This window comes from Natator depressus, chromosome 3 (assembly GCF_965152275.1).
Source record: "Natator depressus isolate rNatDep1 chromosome 3, rNatDep2.hap1, whole genome shotgun sequence".
In the NCBI taxonomy this organism is placed as follows: domain Eukaryota; kingdom Metazoa; phylum Chordata; order Testudines; family Cheloniidae; genus Natator; species Natator depressus.
In genome coordinates, this window is record NC_134236.1 from 155713709 (window position 1) to 155732614 (window position 18906).

An 18906-nucleotide genomic window follows, 5' to 3' on the forward strand; every position below is an offset into this window, starting at 1 on the left:
AGGTAACCCGGGGGCGGGGGCGCGCAGGGGAACCACTCCCCGCCCCAGCTCACCTCCGCCACCCTCGGCCTGAGCGGGAAGCCACCGCCTGTTTCTCAGCCCTCCCCGGCTTCCCGCCGAACAGCTGATTCGCGGGAAGCGGGGGGGGGGGAGGAGAAGCAGAGCAGGGTGGTCCGTTCAGGGGAGGAGGTGGAGGCGGAGAGGAGGTCAGCTGGGACCGGGTGCAGGGCGGGGAGCTGCTGGTGGGTGCTCTGCACCCACCAGTTTTCCCCGTGGGTGCTCCAGCCCCAGAGCACCCACGGAGTCGGCGCCTAAGGTGCCACTTTTGATGTGATCAGTGGGGGAGCAGCCGCTCCCCCTGTTTCCCCCGCAGCTACAAACCCCCGCCCCTAGGAGCCAGAGGGACCCGCCGGATGCTTCCTGGGAGCTGCCCCAGGTAAGCACCGCTGGGACTCCCCACCACGCCCCCTGGCAAGTGCCTCTGGCTCTTAGGGGTGGGGTGGGCACCCACTACGGTGGCCCACGAGACCCTCCTGCCCGGTTCTGGGGGCAGTCAGGGGACAGGGAAGGGGCATGGAGGGGGCAGGGGTCCTGGGGGGGCATCAAGGAATGCAGGGGAGTTGGATGGGGCAGGAGTCCCGGGGGGCGGGGGTGGGCAACGACCCCCTCGTGGGTTGAGGAGGGAACCCGTTGTTAAGATTTTGGCAGCTCATCACTGGGTGGATGTCTGGTGGGAGGCTGGGTCAGCCTATTTGAAACATACTTCTAATGAAAACTGAGCTTCTCAAACGTGGTCCCAGGAGCTGGGCCTTTTAGACAAGCATAAATGAGTGTGATGCCAGATCAGATCACAAGAGCTGCTAAGGGCAGGTGTGAGCACGTGAGTTACAGCTGGGAAAGCCTGGGGATGCCTGACAGATTCCCTGCCCGGGTCCTGACTGCCGGTAGGTGCTTCTCTGACTACATGACACTCAATATTCTGGATTCAGAGTAGCAGCCGTATTAGTCTGTATCCACAAAAAGAAAAGGAGTACTTGTGGCACCTTAGAGACTAAAAAATGTATTTGATCGTAAGTTTTCGTGAGCTACAGCTCACTTCATCAGATGCATGTAGTTGAAAATACTGTAGGGCGATTTCATATACACAAAGAACGTGAAACAATGGGCGTTACCATACACACTGTAACGAGAGTGATCAGGTAAGGTGAGCTATTACCAGCAGGAGAGAAAAAAAGTCTTTTGTAGTGATAATCAAGGTGGGCCATTTCCAGCAGTTGACAAGAACATGTGAGGAACAGCAGAGGGGGAAATAAACAAGAGGAAATAGTTTTACTTTGTGTAATGACCCATCCACTCCCAGTCTTTATTCAAGCCTAGTGTAATGGTGTCCAGTTTGCAAATTAATTCCAATTCAGCAGTCTCTCGTTGGAGTCTGTTTTTGAAGTCTTTTTGTTGTAATATTGCGACTTTTAGGTCTGTAATCAAGGTGACCAGAGAGACTGAAGTGTTCTCTGACTGGTTTTTGAATGTTATAATTTTTGACGTCTGATTTGTGTCCACTTAGTCTTTTACATAAAGACTGTCCGGTTTGGCCAATGTACGTGGCAGAGGGAGAACCCGTCCCTGCCCCCACCGGACTCCAGCTCGCCCGGCCGCGCTTCCAGCACTGCGAGGCCCAGTTGGTTACTAGACCCGAGGGGCGGGGGGTTAAAGGGGAAGGAAGATCATCTCAAACCTATGCCCACCTACGGGAGGGCCTGAAGTGCAGCAAGACCACCCCGTTGCGCCTGCGCAGTAATATTTGCCTAGAGGAGTCCTTTGCGCCTGCGCAGCTGCTGAAGTTCCGAAGCGAAGCAGCCGCGGCCGGGAGAGCGGGGTTGGCGCATGCGCAGTGGTGGTAGCCTGATCTCTGAGGCGGGGAGGAGGCGCGGGGGTTGATCTCCCCCATTTAACGGAGCGGGGGACCGAGCCTGGCGCTTTTGGGTGCCAGTGCTGGAGAAGCGAAGCGCCCGGCGGGCTTCCTGGGGCGAGTCGCCGCCTCCTCTAGTCCGTGAAGCCCTCTCCACCCCGCCTATCCCCGCCCGGGACTACTGAGTCCGGTGCACACAAAATGGCGGACGGGGAGCTGAATGTGGATAGCCTCATCACCCGGCTGCTGGAAGGTGAGCGAGCCCCACCCCCCGGCACGTACACACGGCGGGGGGGGCGAGGCAGGAGATTCCCCCCCCCCGCGCGCACACACACACCGGGGGCCGGCATCCTTCCCAACCCCACACTCGGAGGGGGGGAGAAGAAGGGGGTGAGGGGGCAAGACGGGACCCTTCCCAACCACACGAGGGGGAGGGGGGCGCAAGGCGGGACCCTTCTCAACCCTACGCGCCCGCAGCGGGAGATGGGGCTGAGGCTCTTGGCCCGTGGGGGAAGGGAGAGCAGCGGCGAAGGAAGGATGGGGGGGGTCACTCCCGCGGTGCTAGGTGCGCTAAGCTATTTTAGTGATGGGTTGGGGGGACACCTCGTACTGCTACATACTTCGCTGCTGAGACTGAGAGGGGTGGGGGAGGTAGGCAGGTGATGTCCTGGGTGCACTGGCCCCTTCGCCATCAGCGTGTGCTGTTCTGTTAGAGGGGCCATCAAGGGCTAGTACTTTGAAACATCTTTGCACCAATATGCAGGAGGGGTGTGTGTGTGTGTGTGTGTGTGTGTATGTATGTATGTGTATGTACACGCGCCCTCTTGGCGGGGTCTCTGTAATGCGAGTGCCTGGCTCGTATCAGTGATGCATGTGTTTAAACCCCAGGATTGTCCTGCTAAAGCTGCCGGGGTGATGGGTGAGATAGAAAAGCCTAGCTAGTGGGAGGTCTCTCCCTCTTTCCCATCAGGTTAGTAGCACTTTTTCATGGCTTACAAAAATTGACAAATGTTAGGGATGGGTTTTTGGGGTGTGTGTGTGTAAGGGGAGGCAGAGGAATTTTGTCTAATGCAGTTCCTCTGCCCAGCTCTGGGGCTATTTCTAATGTGGCTATAGTGTGAGAATAATCGGTGAAGGGGTCAATATGCCTTTTTTCAGTATTACCAAAGATATTTTTTGTTAAGGTAAGGGAAAACAGTTGACTTACTTCCCATTTGCCAAGGAGCAGGATACTACTTCTGTCCTTAGCATCATCATTTGATGTTCTTGGATTGGGACTATCCAGTCTTCCCAGCCTCCTTCTCTTGCCCCCGACAAATATCTGGTCAGGGAAGAGAACGGGTACGGATGTGTGTGGTTCCTTTTTAAAATGGATGTAACTTCTGGATTTGGAAGGTTACCAATGTGACATTCATACAGGTTTTGTTTTGGAGTGGGGATTCTTGGCCTGGAAGAGAGAAACAGAAGTTTAATAAATCTGTTTGAATTTTGTATATCCTCTAATTTTTGGGTGGTATCTTGTTTAACTACATTGGTAATGTAACGTAATATATAGGTTTGTGAATATCCTATTGTAGTCATTCCTCCATCCTTCTGAGGGTGAAATGGAGTGGTAATGCATTTCTAGGATGTTATCGAGTGTATAATGAGAACTTGCAGGCACCTGTATTTATAATGAAATGTAGGTAGATATTGTTGTCTGGTCAGCATTAGGCAAGAGTTCATTTCTGTGAGTGACTTGAAGCTTGAAACACTGCTAACAAGTTTTAACAAGTCACTTTTACCAGTGAAGGCTGTATTCTGTTTTGTTTTTACTCCTGTGATTACAGATAGGCCCATTTGTGACCTAGTCAGCATTCACCTCCTACCATAAGCTCAGTTTTCAGGGTGAGGGTGGGGTGTGTGGGGGAAAATGCTCTGGCTCAGATCTTTGTCTGGGATAGCACTTTCTAATATGTTTTAATTGTTTTCACTTTATTCATCTATAAATTATAGACTTGTGTTTTTAAAAAGTTGCTAAAAGAAAAGGAGTACTTGTGGCACCTTAGACTAACCAATTTATTTGAGCATAAGCTTTCGTGAGCTACAGCTCACTTCATCAGACGCATACTGTGGAAACTGCAGAAGACGTTATATACACAGAGACCATGAAACAATACCTCCTCCCACCCCACTCTCATGCTGGTAATAGCTTATCTAAAGTGATCACTCTCCTTACAATGTGTATGATAATCAAGTTGGGCCATTTCCAGCACAAATCCAGGTTTTCTCACCCTCCGCGCGCCCCCCCCACACACACAAACTCTCTCTTGCTGGTAATAGCCCATCCAAAGTGACCACTCTCTTTACAATGTGTATGATAATCAAGTTGGGCCATTTCCAGCACAAATCCAGGTTTTCTCACCCGCCCCCCCTTTTTTTTTCCCCAAAAAACCACACGCACAAACTCTCTCTCCTGCTGGTAATAGCTTATCCAAAGTGACCACTCTCCTTAAAAGTTGCTGTTAGTGTCTAAGCCTGCCTGTTACCATTTATCTTAAAATATTAGCCTATTAAGACGACAAAGCTAAAAACTTGTGTATATGTCCAGTAATTGTATTGTTTTTTTATCTGAAGTGCATATCTGTATTAAAGTAGTTTATAAAATAATACGAAGTGTTTCAAGGGTGTATGTGACTGTTAGTCACAGATCACAGCCACCTTGTAGGTTACTTAGATTCACAGTCAAGACTGTATTGGGGAAATTTGTGCTTAAATCTTTTCACAATATTAAAATGTGTATGATAAAGGCAAATTTTAGACTTAACTGTTCAAATTTGTGCAAGTCTTTGTACAGACAGCTTTTTCTAAGCCATCTTTAAAATCTAAGATTTTGATTTACTTTTTGTTTGACTTGAGTGTAAACAAAACAGATTTTCCTTAACTTTGAACCAGAAAGATTTTTTTTCTTCACTTACCTCCCACTAAGTTTAACAGAGAGCTTGTATAACTTCTCTCTGCATCAGAGGGAAAATAGATCCCTCTATCACTGCATTGTTCTTGTGTGTGTTTGTAGGCGTCTCCAAACAGGTGTGGGGTTTTTTTGCTTTAATTTAAATTTTTGCTTATATTTCACATCTTCCAGTTTCTGCACTATGAATGTACCATAGGATGAATAAAAGCTTGAGTACTGCAGTTTTAACTTTAAAGTTTCTTATATGTAATCAGATACTTAGCAATTCATAATTTGTTATGGCATTGCTTCTGCTTTGGTAAAGTTGCAGTGTAGAATGTGTTTCAAGCAAAAAGTAAGCCTGTTAATTCTCAATCTAGGAGCAATATGTTACATATTGTCAATTGTTTTTGCCATTTCCACTTAGATGGCCAGAAATAGTGGTTTTATAGTGTAAAAATGTTATTAAAAGCTTTAAGAGAATCTTATTGCAGTGTGTTGGTCCATAGTGTGTTCTAGGGCCTTCTGCTCCCTTTAAATGAAATGGATGGTTTTAACTCTGAACAGCAATTACAGTAGTCTTTCAATAGCTGCTGCTTACAGCTCATTTTGCAATGTACTAACTCGGGGTTTCTCAAGTATCGGGGTAGCCGTGTTAGTCTGTTTCCAAAAAAACAACAGAGTCCAGTGGCACCTTAAAGACTAACAGATTTATATGAGCATAAGCTTTTGTGGGTAAAAACCCCACTTATTCAGATGCATGGAGTGAAAATTACAGATGCAGACATAAATATACTGACACATGAAGAGAAGGGAGTTTTTACCCACAAAAGCTTATGCTCATATACATCTTAGTCTTTAAGGTGCCACCGGACTCCTTGTTGTTTTTTCAGGTTTCTTAAACTTCATTGCATTGCGACCCCCTTCTGACAACAAAAATTACTACATGACCCCAGGAAGAGGGACTGAGCTCGCCCAAGCCCTGTTGCCCTGGGGTGAGGGGGCCAAAGCCCGAGCCCTACTGCCACGGGAAGGGGGGGAGGGGCAAAGCTGAAACCCAAAGGCTTCAGCCCCAGGCAGGGGCCATGTAATCTGAGTCCCGCTGTCCAGGGCTAAAGTCATTGGGCTTCGGCTTTGGCCCTGGACAGTTTGGCTCAGGCTTCAGATTCGTCCCTGGGCAGTGGGGCTCGGGCTTTGGCCCCAGGCCTCAGCAAATCTAAGCCAGCTCTGGTGTCCCCATTAAAACAGGGCTGTGACCCACAGTTTGAGAACTACTGTACTAACTACCGGTACTTATAAAAATAGCAGCGGTAGCAAGAAACTTCTGCCCTCTTTAGGTTGCTGGATGACTACACCTGTTTTTGAACATTAACCTAGCAGTGATGATCCATGCACTTACTTTAAGACTGGATTACAGTACTGTAATTGCCTGTGCCTTCGTCAATCAAGGCCAATTAAACTCCGTCTTGTACAACACAGAGCAACCTGTCTCTTTTGATCAGAACTAGCTGCTGAGAGCACATCAGTTGATTCCACCCTCCACTTGCCTCCCTTTTGTTGCTAGGTCCTAGTTCTCAAAGATCAGAAACATACTACTTCTGAGAATGCCTTACCATCTGAAGCTCTTGGACACCTGCACTCATGAACACACACACACACACACACACACACACACACTCATTTCAGAGAATGGAAACTCTTGAGAGCTGGAAGGCAAGCTTCTTAATGCTGGATTCTAGACTAAACACTCCTCTTGAAGAGATCAGAGCAATTCTTAGATTGGCTTGTTAGCGACCATTGCAAAACCCACCTTTTCATAGCATTAGATTCCCATACATGCTAGAGAACTTAGATTCTTCCCTCCCCTTTTAAGTGGTGATCTCCAGGATGCAAAGAAGAGCCTATTTTGAATTCACTTTCTTTATTTGTAACTTGTCCAGAATATAAATGCTACGGTTATTGGTGCCTTAAAACGGTGGTTCTCAACCAGGGGTATGTGTACCACTGGGGGTATGCAGAGGTCGTCTTGGAGGTATATCAACTCATCTAGATATTTGCCTAGTTTTACAACAGGGTACATAAAAAGCACTAGTGAAGTCAGTACGAACTAAAATTTCATACAGACGACTTTATACTGCTCTATACACTGAAATGTAATTACAATATTTATGTTCCAATTGATTTATTTTATAATTGTATGGTAAAAATGACAAAGTAAGCAATTTTTCAGCAATAGTGTGCTCTGATACTTTTTGCATTTGTCTTTTTTTTAATAAGCAAGTAGTTTTTAAGTGACATGTAACTTGGGGTATGCAAGACCAATCAGACCCCTGAAAGGGGTACAATAGTCTAGAAAGGTTGAGAACCACTGCCTTAGAAGTACCTATTATATGAAGAAAAAAGGAGAATTAATTCTGCATCCGATGAAGTGGGCTGTAGACCACGAAAGCTTATGCTCAAATAAATTTGTTAGTCTCTAAGGTGCCACAAGTACTTTTTTTCTTTTTGCGAATACAGACTAACACAGCTGCTACTCTGAAACCTGCATGCTATGAGTAAACTGACTGGTTTATAAATTATGCTGCTAGCACAGAACATAGCAGGCACGCCTTGTCCTTTGTCTTGTTTCCCTGCCCTCCAGCTCCTAAGAGCTGGCAGACATACACCCCTATTCTTCTTGCACTGAGATGGGGAGAGAGACCCTCTGCTTTTTCACTTAATGCTTGCAGACACGTGCCATAAGCCTGGTCTTTGAACCTGGTGGCTGATATTGAGTTACAGCGACTAGATACAGGTTCTGTGTTGATTAGGGGGCTGCTGAGAATCAGGGCTTGTCTAGACACAGAAGTTGTGTTGGTCTAACTTTAAAGCAGTTTAAAACTTAAGCCAGTACAAACCTCTGTGGACACACCTGTTTGAAATTGATTGTTATTGTAGTAGCACCTAGGAGCCCCCATCATAGAACAGATCCCCTTTGTGTTAGATACTGTACAAACACAAAATAAAGACTATTCCCTGCTTCACAGAGCTCTGTTTAGCTTCAGCCGGTAAATTTACTGAAGTAAACTAAACATAAGAGTTTCATAGATTATAAAGCCAGAAGAACATTGTAATCACATTGTCTGCCATCCTGTATAACACAGAATATAGGACTTCCCTAGATTAATTTTCTGTTCAAACTGGAGCATTGAGTATATCGCTAAGGTATGCTTTCCAATCCTTTAATCCAGTGGTTCTGAGAGTGTGGGTCGGGACCCCATTTTAATGGGGTTACCAAGGCTAGCTTTAGACTTGCTGGGTCCTGAGGCTGAAGCAGACGCATGAGCCCCACCGCCCAGGGCTGAAGCCCTTAGGCTTCAGCTTTCTCTCCCACATCCCTTCAGGGGTGGCAAAGCTTGGGCAGGCCGAGGCTTCAGTCCCTCCTCCTGACAACAAAAATTACAATACGACCGGAAGGGGGCCGCAGTGCAATAAAGTTTGAGAACCACTGCTTTAATCATTCTTATGGCTCTCTTCTAGACCCTCTTCAATTTTCAACATCCTTCTTGAATTGTGGACACAAGTACTGGGCATAGTACTACAGCAGTGGTTGCCCCAGTGCCAAATACAGATGTAATGTAACTTCCTACTTCTGTTTGATATTCCCCTGTTTATGTATCCAAGGATTGCGTTAGGCCTTTTGGCCAGAGCATCACCAAACAGGCTTAAATCAATATAAGGCCTGATCTACACTTAGGTTTGCTGGAATAGCTATATTGGTCGGGGTGTGAAAAATTACACCCTTGAGCTCTGTAGTGAAGCTGACCGAACCCTGGTCTAGACACGGCTAGGTCAGTGGAAGAATTCCTCTGTTGATCTAGCTAATGTTGCTCAGGAAGGCAGTTTAACTACAGCGGTGGAAGAAAACCCTTCGTTGCTGTAGAAAGCATCTACAGTATGGCGTTTACAGTGGCACAGCTGCAGTGCTGTAGCTGTGAAACTGTAGAGCCCATAATGTAGATGATAGGTAATCAAGAGGTGGATTGCAGGCCAAATCCAAACTGCCAGGTGCTTTTGAGTGGACCATGAAGTCTTTTTGTATATTTATTATTACCATTATTGATACTGTGGTGTGAAAAATGTTTTTCTGGAGTCTGGACCTTAACTATAACTTGACCAAGAAATTTGGACCTTGACCGAAAAAATAAGACTGTTGTTCCCTGGTATAGACATACTCTGTGTGACAATTTTTCTTTCTAAACTCTGATTTTTAGACTAGGCATAAGAAAGCTTACTAGTTCTGTTAATACTGGTTCATCAAACTGTCGGTCACCTGATAAGTTGTGAAACTTTATTCTGTAAAGTCTGAGTGTCTCTTAACTTATTACATTTGTTCAAAATTTATGTAACATTTCAGAAGCTTACAGTTTAAAGAAAGGTAATGGTCTCAGCTGGTTCCCTCTCTGGTAAAGTCTGAGACGTTTGCTGATATAAGACTTGTTTCCATATTCAAGAAAAACTGCAAGTGCCCAATCAAGTGGAGAGAACTTACTTTAGCCTCCTATTTTAAAAATTGATTTTTTGGGAATTTGACTTCATTGGACAGTTGTAGCTACTTGAATGTAGAAGCAAGAAAGTCTGCCAGTAACATGAAACTCAAACAGCCTCTCATATAGTTCTGAGAGAATTGCAGCCAAGGTACATTCTTTAGAAACAGTGTCCTTTTCAGCAAAAAATTACAATTGTCTGTTTATCTAAAGGTTACTATAAGATTGGTGGTTGAAGGTCTCTTCAGCTTTACTTGGTGCATTTGCAGCGCTCCGAGCATAGCCAGCTTCCAGAGCAGCAATGGAAAGAAACATTTTTTTAAAATAATAAATTGCATGTAAAAGCACTAACCTCCGAACCCCTTATGCCATGTAGCAGTAATTTCAAATTCTTTGAAATAGGTGAAAATCTAGTTAGTGATGTCCATTTGTTTTGTGGAACTATTAACATTTTGTGTAATTAAGGTTCAATAACAAATATTGAAAAAACAAACTGGGTTACACTTGGCTTTAAAATCATGTCATTTGGACTAGTCCGTCCTTTAACTACAGTTTCATCAAGACTCTAGGAGTTCATGAAGACACAAGAATAGAGAGAGACACAAATGTTTCACTATTGACAAATACAAGTTTTTATACACTATACAACATTGGTTCTAGCTCAAACAATTTTTGAGGTAGAGGTCACTAAAATCAGTTAGGAATTGTAAATATGTAAGGGAGAGATTTTTAAGCTGTACATTGCAAACCCCCATAGCTGAAACTAATCCTTGGAAAGATGCAACTCCAAACTTTCTAATTGCTGCTGTTAGTTTCCATCCCTAGTGGCGTGAGGTAATTTACTTAAAATCACTGGTTCCTCTGACTAGATTTAAAAAAAGAAAAAAAAAAATACAGGCAGTCTTCAGATTCTTAGTCATTCTTGTCTAGTCAGCCCTTGCTACACAGTACCAGTAACTTGAAGAAAACCTCTTGCTTGTCTAGATTTACACCTAAGCTGTCATACTCTGAAGTTGTTACATTTTTGTCTTTTATATTTGTCATAGTAAAATAGTGTGCATTGTGCAATATTTGTACTGTGCAATGTTGGGACCTAATCCTGCAAGGTACTAAACATCTTTAATTCTTGTTGATTTCAATAGGAGTTAGACACTTGGCACCTTGCAGGGTCAGGTCTTCGTGCAAAACTCAAACTAAAGGCTGAGATTGGAATAGTTCCAAAATGAAAACTAAGCTAAATTCAAACCATTCAATATTGTGGAAGAAAATGGCAAACTGTTTTGGTGGTTTTGAAAGATCACTTTTCTTCCTTTTCACAAAGCACTTAAGCATAAAGGAGCCACCATGCTTTTTCACTCTCTTCTCTCGTACATTATTGCTCCAAAAATGTTTTATACTTGGCTTGTGGGGAAAATAATTTGGCAGTCTGGGATAATGTTGTTGTATGCCATATCACAGAATGGATCGTCATAGATGTGGGAAATGAGGGACATTCTCAGAAAAGAAAAATAGAACTAGAAAAGTTCTATCACAAGGATACACAAACAAATTATGAAAAATAGACTGCAAGGAACAAACTGTCATTTTTGATTCAGACATAAAGTATCATAGATACAGCCGAGGGAGGGAGGGAGAGTATAACAAGGAAAAAAGAAGCAAGATACCAGTTTGCTTTATCTTCTCCCCCTGAAAAAAAAACTTGAGACACAATTGTAATAGCGTATTCAGTTTCAACTGATAATATTGGGAGGGCAGGCGTATCTTGAAATTAATATTGGGTGGGGAGAGTAACAAAAAGGTGGAATCATATTGCATTTTAAACATCAGTTCCGAAGGGCATTAAAATCATAACGTAGCCTATTTTTAGCAATCTGTAAATCCTGGAAACGTTGAATTGGGGGAGAGAGAGCATGTTAAAAACCTTGTCCGTTTGGATGACCTCATTATTGTAAAATTAAGGAAAATTTCAGTTTGCTGCTTTTGTATCTCATTAAGGTTGTAACAAAGTATTGATCGTTTAACATATCTTTCTGTTTATATATTCTATGGCATGTAAATAAGTTTTAGCCTGCATCCCTCAACTTTCTTGCATTGAGTATAGCTACATTTTAATAGAGGTGAGGAAAAAGCAATTATTTAATTTTAATAGAATGTGCTTTTAAAGTGGACAGTTGAGCTGAATTTTTTTATTTAAGTCAGTGACCTGGGATGTGGTTGTGGATTTTAGAAAAATCCAATCAATGCAGTTAGAACTGTGTGTTCTAATGTGAAGCATACTATATTTGGCAATTTAGCGAGGTCAAGTTTCATATGAAACTGACCTCATAGAAGAACATCAGATCTTACTGATTAACAATGTAATGTGTAACATGTTCCTTCAGAATTTTTAGGGTGTTTGAAAAACTTCATCTTAAGCTTGTCTCCAAAGCATAAGGTTTTTTTTTGTTTTTTACTTTTGTGGTACAATTTCATGCTTTCCTAATGTAGACTAGTTCCTTTTAGTATTTCAACAAATCCCACAACTCCTAAAAATAAATAAATAGCAAGTTAAAGAAATATGGGCTGGATGAATGGACTACAAGGTGGATAGAAAGCTGGCTAGATCATTGGGTTCTACAGGTAGTGATCAATGGCTCCATGTCTAGTTGGCAGCTGGTATCAAGTGGAGTGCCGCAAGGGTCAGTCCTGGAGCCGGTTTTGTTCAATATCTTCATTAATGATCTGGAGGATGGCGTGGATTGCACCCTCAGCAAGTTTGCAGATGACACTAAACTGGGGGGAGTGGTAGATGTGCTGGAGGGTAGGGACAGGATACAGAGAGAGACCTAGACAAATTAGAGGATTGGGCCAAAAGAAATCTGATGAGGTTCAACAAGGACAAGTGCAGAGTCCTGCACTTAGGATGGAAGAATCCCATGCACTGCTACAGACTAGGGCAAGGGGTCTCAAACTCAAATGACCACAAGGGCCACATGAGGACTAGTACATTGGCCCGAGGGCCGCACCACTGACACCCACCCCCCTGCTGCCCCAGGCCCAGCCCCCACTCCACCCCTTCCCAGGGGGTGCAGGAGGTGTGCAGGGTGTGGCAGGGGGCTCAGGGCAGGGGGTTGGGGGTGCAGGAAGGGTGCGGGGGGTGGGCTCTGGCCCAGCACACACCGGGGGCAGGGCAGGTTCCCTGCCCCCGGGCCACTCCGGGAAGTGGCTGGAACCTGGGGGAGGGAGGGCAGAGGGCTCTTTGTGTTACCCTGGCTGCTCCTCCCAGGTACCTCCCCTGCAGCTCCCATTGGCTGCGGTTCCCTGTTCCCGGCCAATGGGAGCTGCAGGGGATGGTGTCTGGAAGCAAGGCACCGCCAGTGAGTGCCGGGCTGGAACCGCTCTAAGTAAGCGCGGGGGGGGGGGGGGGGGAGGGTGCGGGGAGCTGGCAGGCCGCAGGAAATCCTGTGGGCCATGTTTTTGAGACCCCTGGACTAGGGACTGAGTGGTTAAACAGCAGTTCTACAGAAAAGGACCTAGGGGTTACCGTGGAAGAGAAGTTGGATATGCGTCAACAGTGTGCCATTGTTGCCAAGAAGGCTAACAGCATTTTGGGCTGTGTAAGTAGGAGCATTGTCAGCAGATCAAGGGACGTGATCATTCCCCTCTATTCGGCATTGGTGAGGCCTCATCTGGAGTACTGTGTCCAGTTTTGGGCCCCACACTACAAGAAGGATGTGGAAAAATTGGAAAGAGTTCAGTGGAGGGCAACAAAAAATGTTTAGGGGGCTGGAGCAAATGACTTACGAGGAGAGGCTGAGGGAGCTGGGATTGTTTAGGCTGCAGAAGAGAAGAATGAGGGGAGTTTTGATAGCTGCTTTCAACTGTCTGAAAGGGGGTTCCAAAGAGGATGGATCTACGCTGTTCTCGGTGGTAGCAGATGACAGAACAAGGAGTAATGGTCTCAAGTTGCAGTGGGGGAGGTTTAGGTTGGATATTAGGAAATACTTTTTCACTAGGAGGGTGGTGAAACACTGGAATGCAGTACCGAGGGAGCTGGTGGAATCTCCTTCCTTAGAAGTTTTTAAGGTCAGGTTTGACACAGCCCTGGCTGGGATGATTTAATTGGGGATTGGTCCTGCTTTGAGCAGGGGGTTGGACTAGATGACCTCCTGAGGTCCCTTCCAACCTGATATTCTATGATTCCATGAAATCTTAACATTAGTTAGCTCTGCACATAGTATGTATGCTTAGCTGACTTGCAAGTTACATATCAAACTAGCAGGTTACAGACAACTAAGTCAAAGAGCCACAGGAGAAAAAGTTTAACTAACAAACCTTAGCTTGTATTTAAAAGTTGTCAAGAATTTTTTCCCTTACTTTCTACCTTCTAAAAGAGTAATAACTTTCATTACTGTCTTCCCATTTTGTAGGCATTGTACTCTCACCATTCTCTAAAAATGGAGCTGCAATTATTTTTTTTAAGCTTTGAATTTACATATTACTTTACTTGGTGAGCTTTTCATGCAGTAAGGTAATGGGGAGGGAAGTAAGCTAAAGCTAATAGTAATACAATTAAGAAAATAGAGTAAATGCAATCATAGAGCAAGCACTAGATTAGAAAGTTAGACTTCATAATCGAGTTTGTGTGGGGTTGGCCTTGAATGTGATGAACTTCTCCCATCTGGTGAATTAAGATTTTTGTTTTGATCACTAAAATCTTGATTATTGCATACCTGTCTCCAGTTTAGTTTTAGAAATTGTCAAACTATAGACTGCAGAATTGGGAGTGGCACATCATTGCTTTTATGCTAAAAGGCTGTGGTGTGTATGTATAAGGGCCAGGGTCCATTTGCAATGTAACTGCATTAGCTTGACTCCAAAGTTGGAGATATAGCTATAAAAATGTTTTAATGCAGATGTATTCTAACAAGTTAAGTGGACTTGGGGCATGGGTGAGAATTTTTGATGCATTGTTTACTAGCCAGTATTCCTAGAAAAGAAATGGTCAAAATCAGTCTTCGGAGCTTTGCCTGATGTCTCCAGAATTTGTATCCCCTTGCACTAAAATGATAGCACCCATCAGAAGTCCCACAGATAACATTCTTATTGAACTATAGAACCCCCCCCCTTTTTAAACCAAAAAAAAAAAAAAATTATAATACTCCTTCCCTTCAAGAATTTCTACTTTTTTGAAAACTAAAATGCCAAAACAGATCCCCCACTCCTCAGCATGTTGGCATAGAGTCCCAAAGAGTACTCCTCCTTTCCATAGGATAAGAATACTTAGTGTACTCATGCTGTCTAACACGTGTATGTTGCTGAGGTTGGGGTTAAAATTGTGTAATTGTGAAGAATTTAGTGTATGTTTTGGCTGTCCATGTTGGTGTACAGGATTTGTATAAGGACAGAGTCAGTCAAAGTGGTTAATATGGTGTGGAGGGGTTGAGGTATGTTAAAGGATATCTAACTGGACATTTCTCTGCTTTTATGGGTTTGCTTGGGTGTGTGATCCCTTAAGCATCCTAAATTGGCTTTAAATGATATTTATTTCTACAAAGAACAAACGAGTTCTGACAGACAGTTCCATTTTCTTAAAATTATAGACTTAAGTTCTACTCATAAAGAACATCTTGCATTCTTTCAGTAAAACAATCTTGCTCTGAATGCCTTCCTTTTCTTTTTGATTGTGAGTTTACTGTAGGCTTGGATTCCATCCCTACCTCTGCCACAATCTATTTAAATCACCTTTGTCTAACAGTGGCCACTTGGCTCTTCAGTAAAATGGGGATAATGCCATCACCTCACAAATCTCTTGTAAAGATTGATGTTTAGAGTACTTGAATACTATATTGTGGTGTTTCATAAATAAAGCCATAAGAACATTAATCTGCATTCAGTGCAGGGTATGGATGGTGTACAGTAAATAAGGCATGGGATCACATGGTGTATAAACAAATGCTGGTTGACAGTTGTCAGTCCTGTGCTCTGAATGAGCCAAGAATTTTGTGAGGGGTGAGGTGGGGTGAGGTGGAGGGAAGAGAAAGTGGTATGTGATCATGTAATTAAAGACTCTGTCATGCCTACATGAAAGAGGGCCAAGTTAAGGTTGCTCAGGTCACCATATTTCTGGCAATCCTAATTTTTAACTGCTTGACTTTGCAGCTTTGACCCTTTATTAAAAGTTACATTAATATAGGCCGAGGACACTTAGGATGACAATTGTACAATTTGTTAAAATAACATAAAAATTCTGATGTTTGGAGGAGAAGCTGTCATGCAGTAGGAAAAAACTCATGTTCTCAAGTATCAAGTCCTGAGTAGTGAGGTGTAAAGCCCCTGTAGATGCTGAAACTAATCTAGTGTTGGTCTCCATCCCAAGCCTGATTCCTAACACTGCACCAATTTATATTCTTCTAAAACTAGAGGATGCAAGCATAATATAATCCGTTTTAACCCTCCTCCCAGTGACCTTTGTTTACTGTAGTTTTTTGCTGTTTAACACAAATGAATCTCCTTGGGGGCAGGGATCTATTCTTAGTTGTCTAAACACTATGCACATGCATAGCATTACATAAATAGTAATCTGAGTCCCTATCCTTATCTAGGAACTTCTGAAATATAATCAGAGTGCCTTGATACTGCACAGGTCATTATGTATAAAATAACACCTTTTTCTGACTCAAAACCATGTTGAAAAATGTTTGCTTAATCCTAAAGCTTTGTATTCCAGTACACCTGGGAAAATGGCAGTGGTGGATTACTGTTGTGGATTACTTTCCTAGTGTAGTTGGAGGTTTCTTGTGTTTTTTTTTTTAAATTTAGAAGGCCTCTTCAAGATTTATAGTATGTAGAGCAATTCTAGTTTTGCATGGTTCTTTGAGAATGATTACATAGTTAACTATTTTTTGAATAAGTTTGAAACTTGTGTTTAAGTATAATGAAGAAGCTTATGCTCTTGATTTGGTTGTTTTTGGGCACTTTTTGAGGTTAGCAAAAAAAAAAACCAAACAGATTAAAACTGGATAAAAGCTTTTCTGGTCAAATCTAGAATTCCTGAATTTCCTTGAATCCTGTCAGTGTGATATTGAATTGAAATTGCACTAGTACAGGGGTTCTCAAACTGGGGGTCAGGACCCCTCAAGAGGTCACAAGGCTATTACATGGGGGGTTGTGAGCTGTCAGCCTCCACCCCAAACCCTGCTTTGCCTCAAACATTTATAAAGGTGTTAAATATATAAAAACATTTTTAATTTATAAGGGGGGGGGTCACACTCGGAGGTTTGCTGTGTGAAAGGGGTCACTAGTAAAAAAGTTTGAGAACCACTGCACTAGTCACATAGTTCCATTTCCTAGTGAAAGATGAGGCTAGTGTCCTTATCCTGATAGACTAAGGGTAGGCCTTCACTGCAGAGTTAACTGTGGTAATCAGTACGCTGGGGCTTACCCTGCATTGGCCTAACTTGGGTGTGAGTGGCTGCTTCCACAGTGGTGCTGTACTTGTGTGAGGTGCTAGGACTTCTGGGGTCCTATTCATGATTCTTAGTTCTGCAGTGAGCTGTGCCACTTGGATTTTTTTTTTTTCCCTCAGTGAATTGTGGGAGAGCTTGTCAGTCTTTCCAGGCACATGAGGGGAATTGTGGGATGGCATTGGAGTACTATCAGCAGGGCCATCCTTAGGCATACACAGAATACGCAGCTGTGTAGGGCACCATGAAATTTGGGGCACCAAATTGCCCCAAATTTCATGGTGCCCTACACAGCTGCGTATTCTGTGTATGCAGCAGCGCCGGCAACCATCCCCATCCCCCAGCTGACCCCCATGTGTGTTCCTACGGGAGTGTGGGCCCTGGGACAACTCCCTCCGCCCCTACCCCGCCTCTTCTCTCCCTCCCCTGCCCATTTTCCACCCCTTCTCCTAAGCCCCCTCCCCTAGCGCTAGCCTGGCACTGACAGCTGGGGTCATGGCTACCCACGCACTCACTGGCGGTGGCAGGAAGCAGAGAAACCCAGCTCGCTCCGCTGGTTCCCCGCGCTCCACTCTGCGGGCTCTCCGCTGTGTCGTTCCGCTTCCCACCGCTGGTGAGTGCGGCAGGAGGCGGGCCTCTTTCCCCCGAGCAACACTGCTGGGGCAGGGGGAGCGTAGCGGTCTGGGCTTGGGTCGTTCTGCTTCCTGCTGCTGGTTCCAGTATCCCCGCTAATCCTCTGGGCCTGTGGGGGGCCCCCCAAAGTGACCCCCCCCCACAGCTCCTGCCTCTGTGGCCCTGCAGGCCTTGAGCACAGCCCAGACCCCCTGCAGGGCAGGGGAGGGAAGGGGGGAGAGAAGAGCAGGTGTTTGGGCTGCATAGGGCACCATAATAGCTAGGGCTGTCCCTACCAGTCAGCATTTGAGTGGTTTAGGCTATGCTCAGAGTGTAAAAGGAGGAGGTTACCAGCCTGAGTATAAGTAGTGCTCAAGCTTTAGCCTGTATTCCAGGATTGGCCAGCTACTTTGACTATAAAGCACCACAGTCTTGGGTGAGGTTTTGTGTGTGGATGACTGTAGCAATTGTACTGTAGATACAGCCGGAGTTAACTCTGCAGTGAAGACCACTCTTGGATGTGTCATCTGCTTTAAATTCCACTGCTTATGAGGTGTTGATGCAATTGTGGTCCCGGGTAGATTAGTCTCTGAAAATGTCTCATCCTTTATTCTCTGAGTCCTACTTCTTCCAAAGAAAGAACAGTTATAAGTCTGTCCGAGAGCCCTCGTGCAGAGTTCTAGTCTATCCTCTAACACTAGAAGCTGCTCTGAAGTAAGGCTACAATTTTGTCATGGAAATTTTAGTAAATTTCACAGCAGGCGTGCAAGATAAAAAGATAAGTAACTGAAAGGTCACCAAATGATGTAGCTTCACAACATTAGCTTACACAAGATTGTAGTGGGGGTGCTGAAAGGTGAGGCCAGGGGAAGGTAGGCGGGCAGAGTTTTGGAGAACGAGCCCATCACCCACACCTCTTGCAGTGGCAGCTCCTGACTTTTAAGGCTGGGTACAGATAACCATTCCAGGCGTTGACCCTGTGCTTCAGGTCGCAGTGCCACTCAGTTTGGGGCCTAATCAAATGTGTTTTACAGCTGTTTCCAAGATGTCACCAGACTTTATTCAAATCCATGATTTCTGTGACAAAACTAGCCTAGGTAAGGAGATAAGAGGAGTCGTCTTCAGTGTGCTGAAGATGCTCAGCTCTGTCTCCCCCTCATGTCTGACTCTGCATCTATACAGTGGAACAGATAATGCAGTGCCCGTAGGAGGTCTGTGTGTTTGGAAGGTTGCCAGATGGTTGAAGCCCAATCCTGCTAAAAACTGTGTTAATATTGGTAGGCTCTGAGAAGCAACAAGAAATGGTGAGAGCCATGCTGGTACCCAGTTGGATAGATTAGTGTGCCATTTTTAACTGTCTAAATGGGCCATCTTGATTATCACTACAAAAGTTTTTTTTTCTCTTGCTGATAATAGCTCATCTTAATTAATTAGCCTCTTACAGCTTTTATGGCAACTTCTGCCTTCTCTGTATCTATCGAT

At 44.4% G+C, this 18906-nt stretch overlaps 1 protein-coding gene across 1 annotated transcript in view; it reads left to right on the forward strand.

Annotated features, from left to right (window-relative positions):
* The first annotated feature begins 1838 nt into the window (after positions 1–1838).
* PPP1CB (protein phosphatase 1 catalytic subunit beta) overlaps positions 1839–18906 on the forward strand; it is a 57718-nt gene continuing 40650 nt past the window's right edge. The window contains exon 1 of the mRNA XM_074949133.1: positions 1839–2162. Within this exon, the coding sequence (XP_074805234.1) occupies positions 2111–2162 (52 nt within the window). The 5' untranslated portion in view covers positions 1839–2110. The remainder of the gene's footprint in view (positions 2163–18906) is intronic.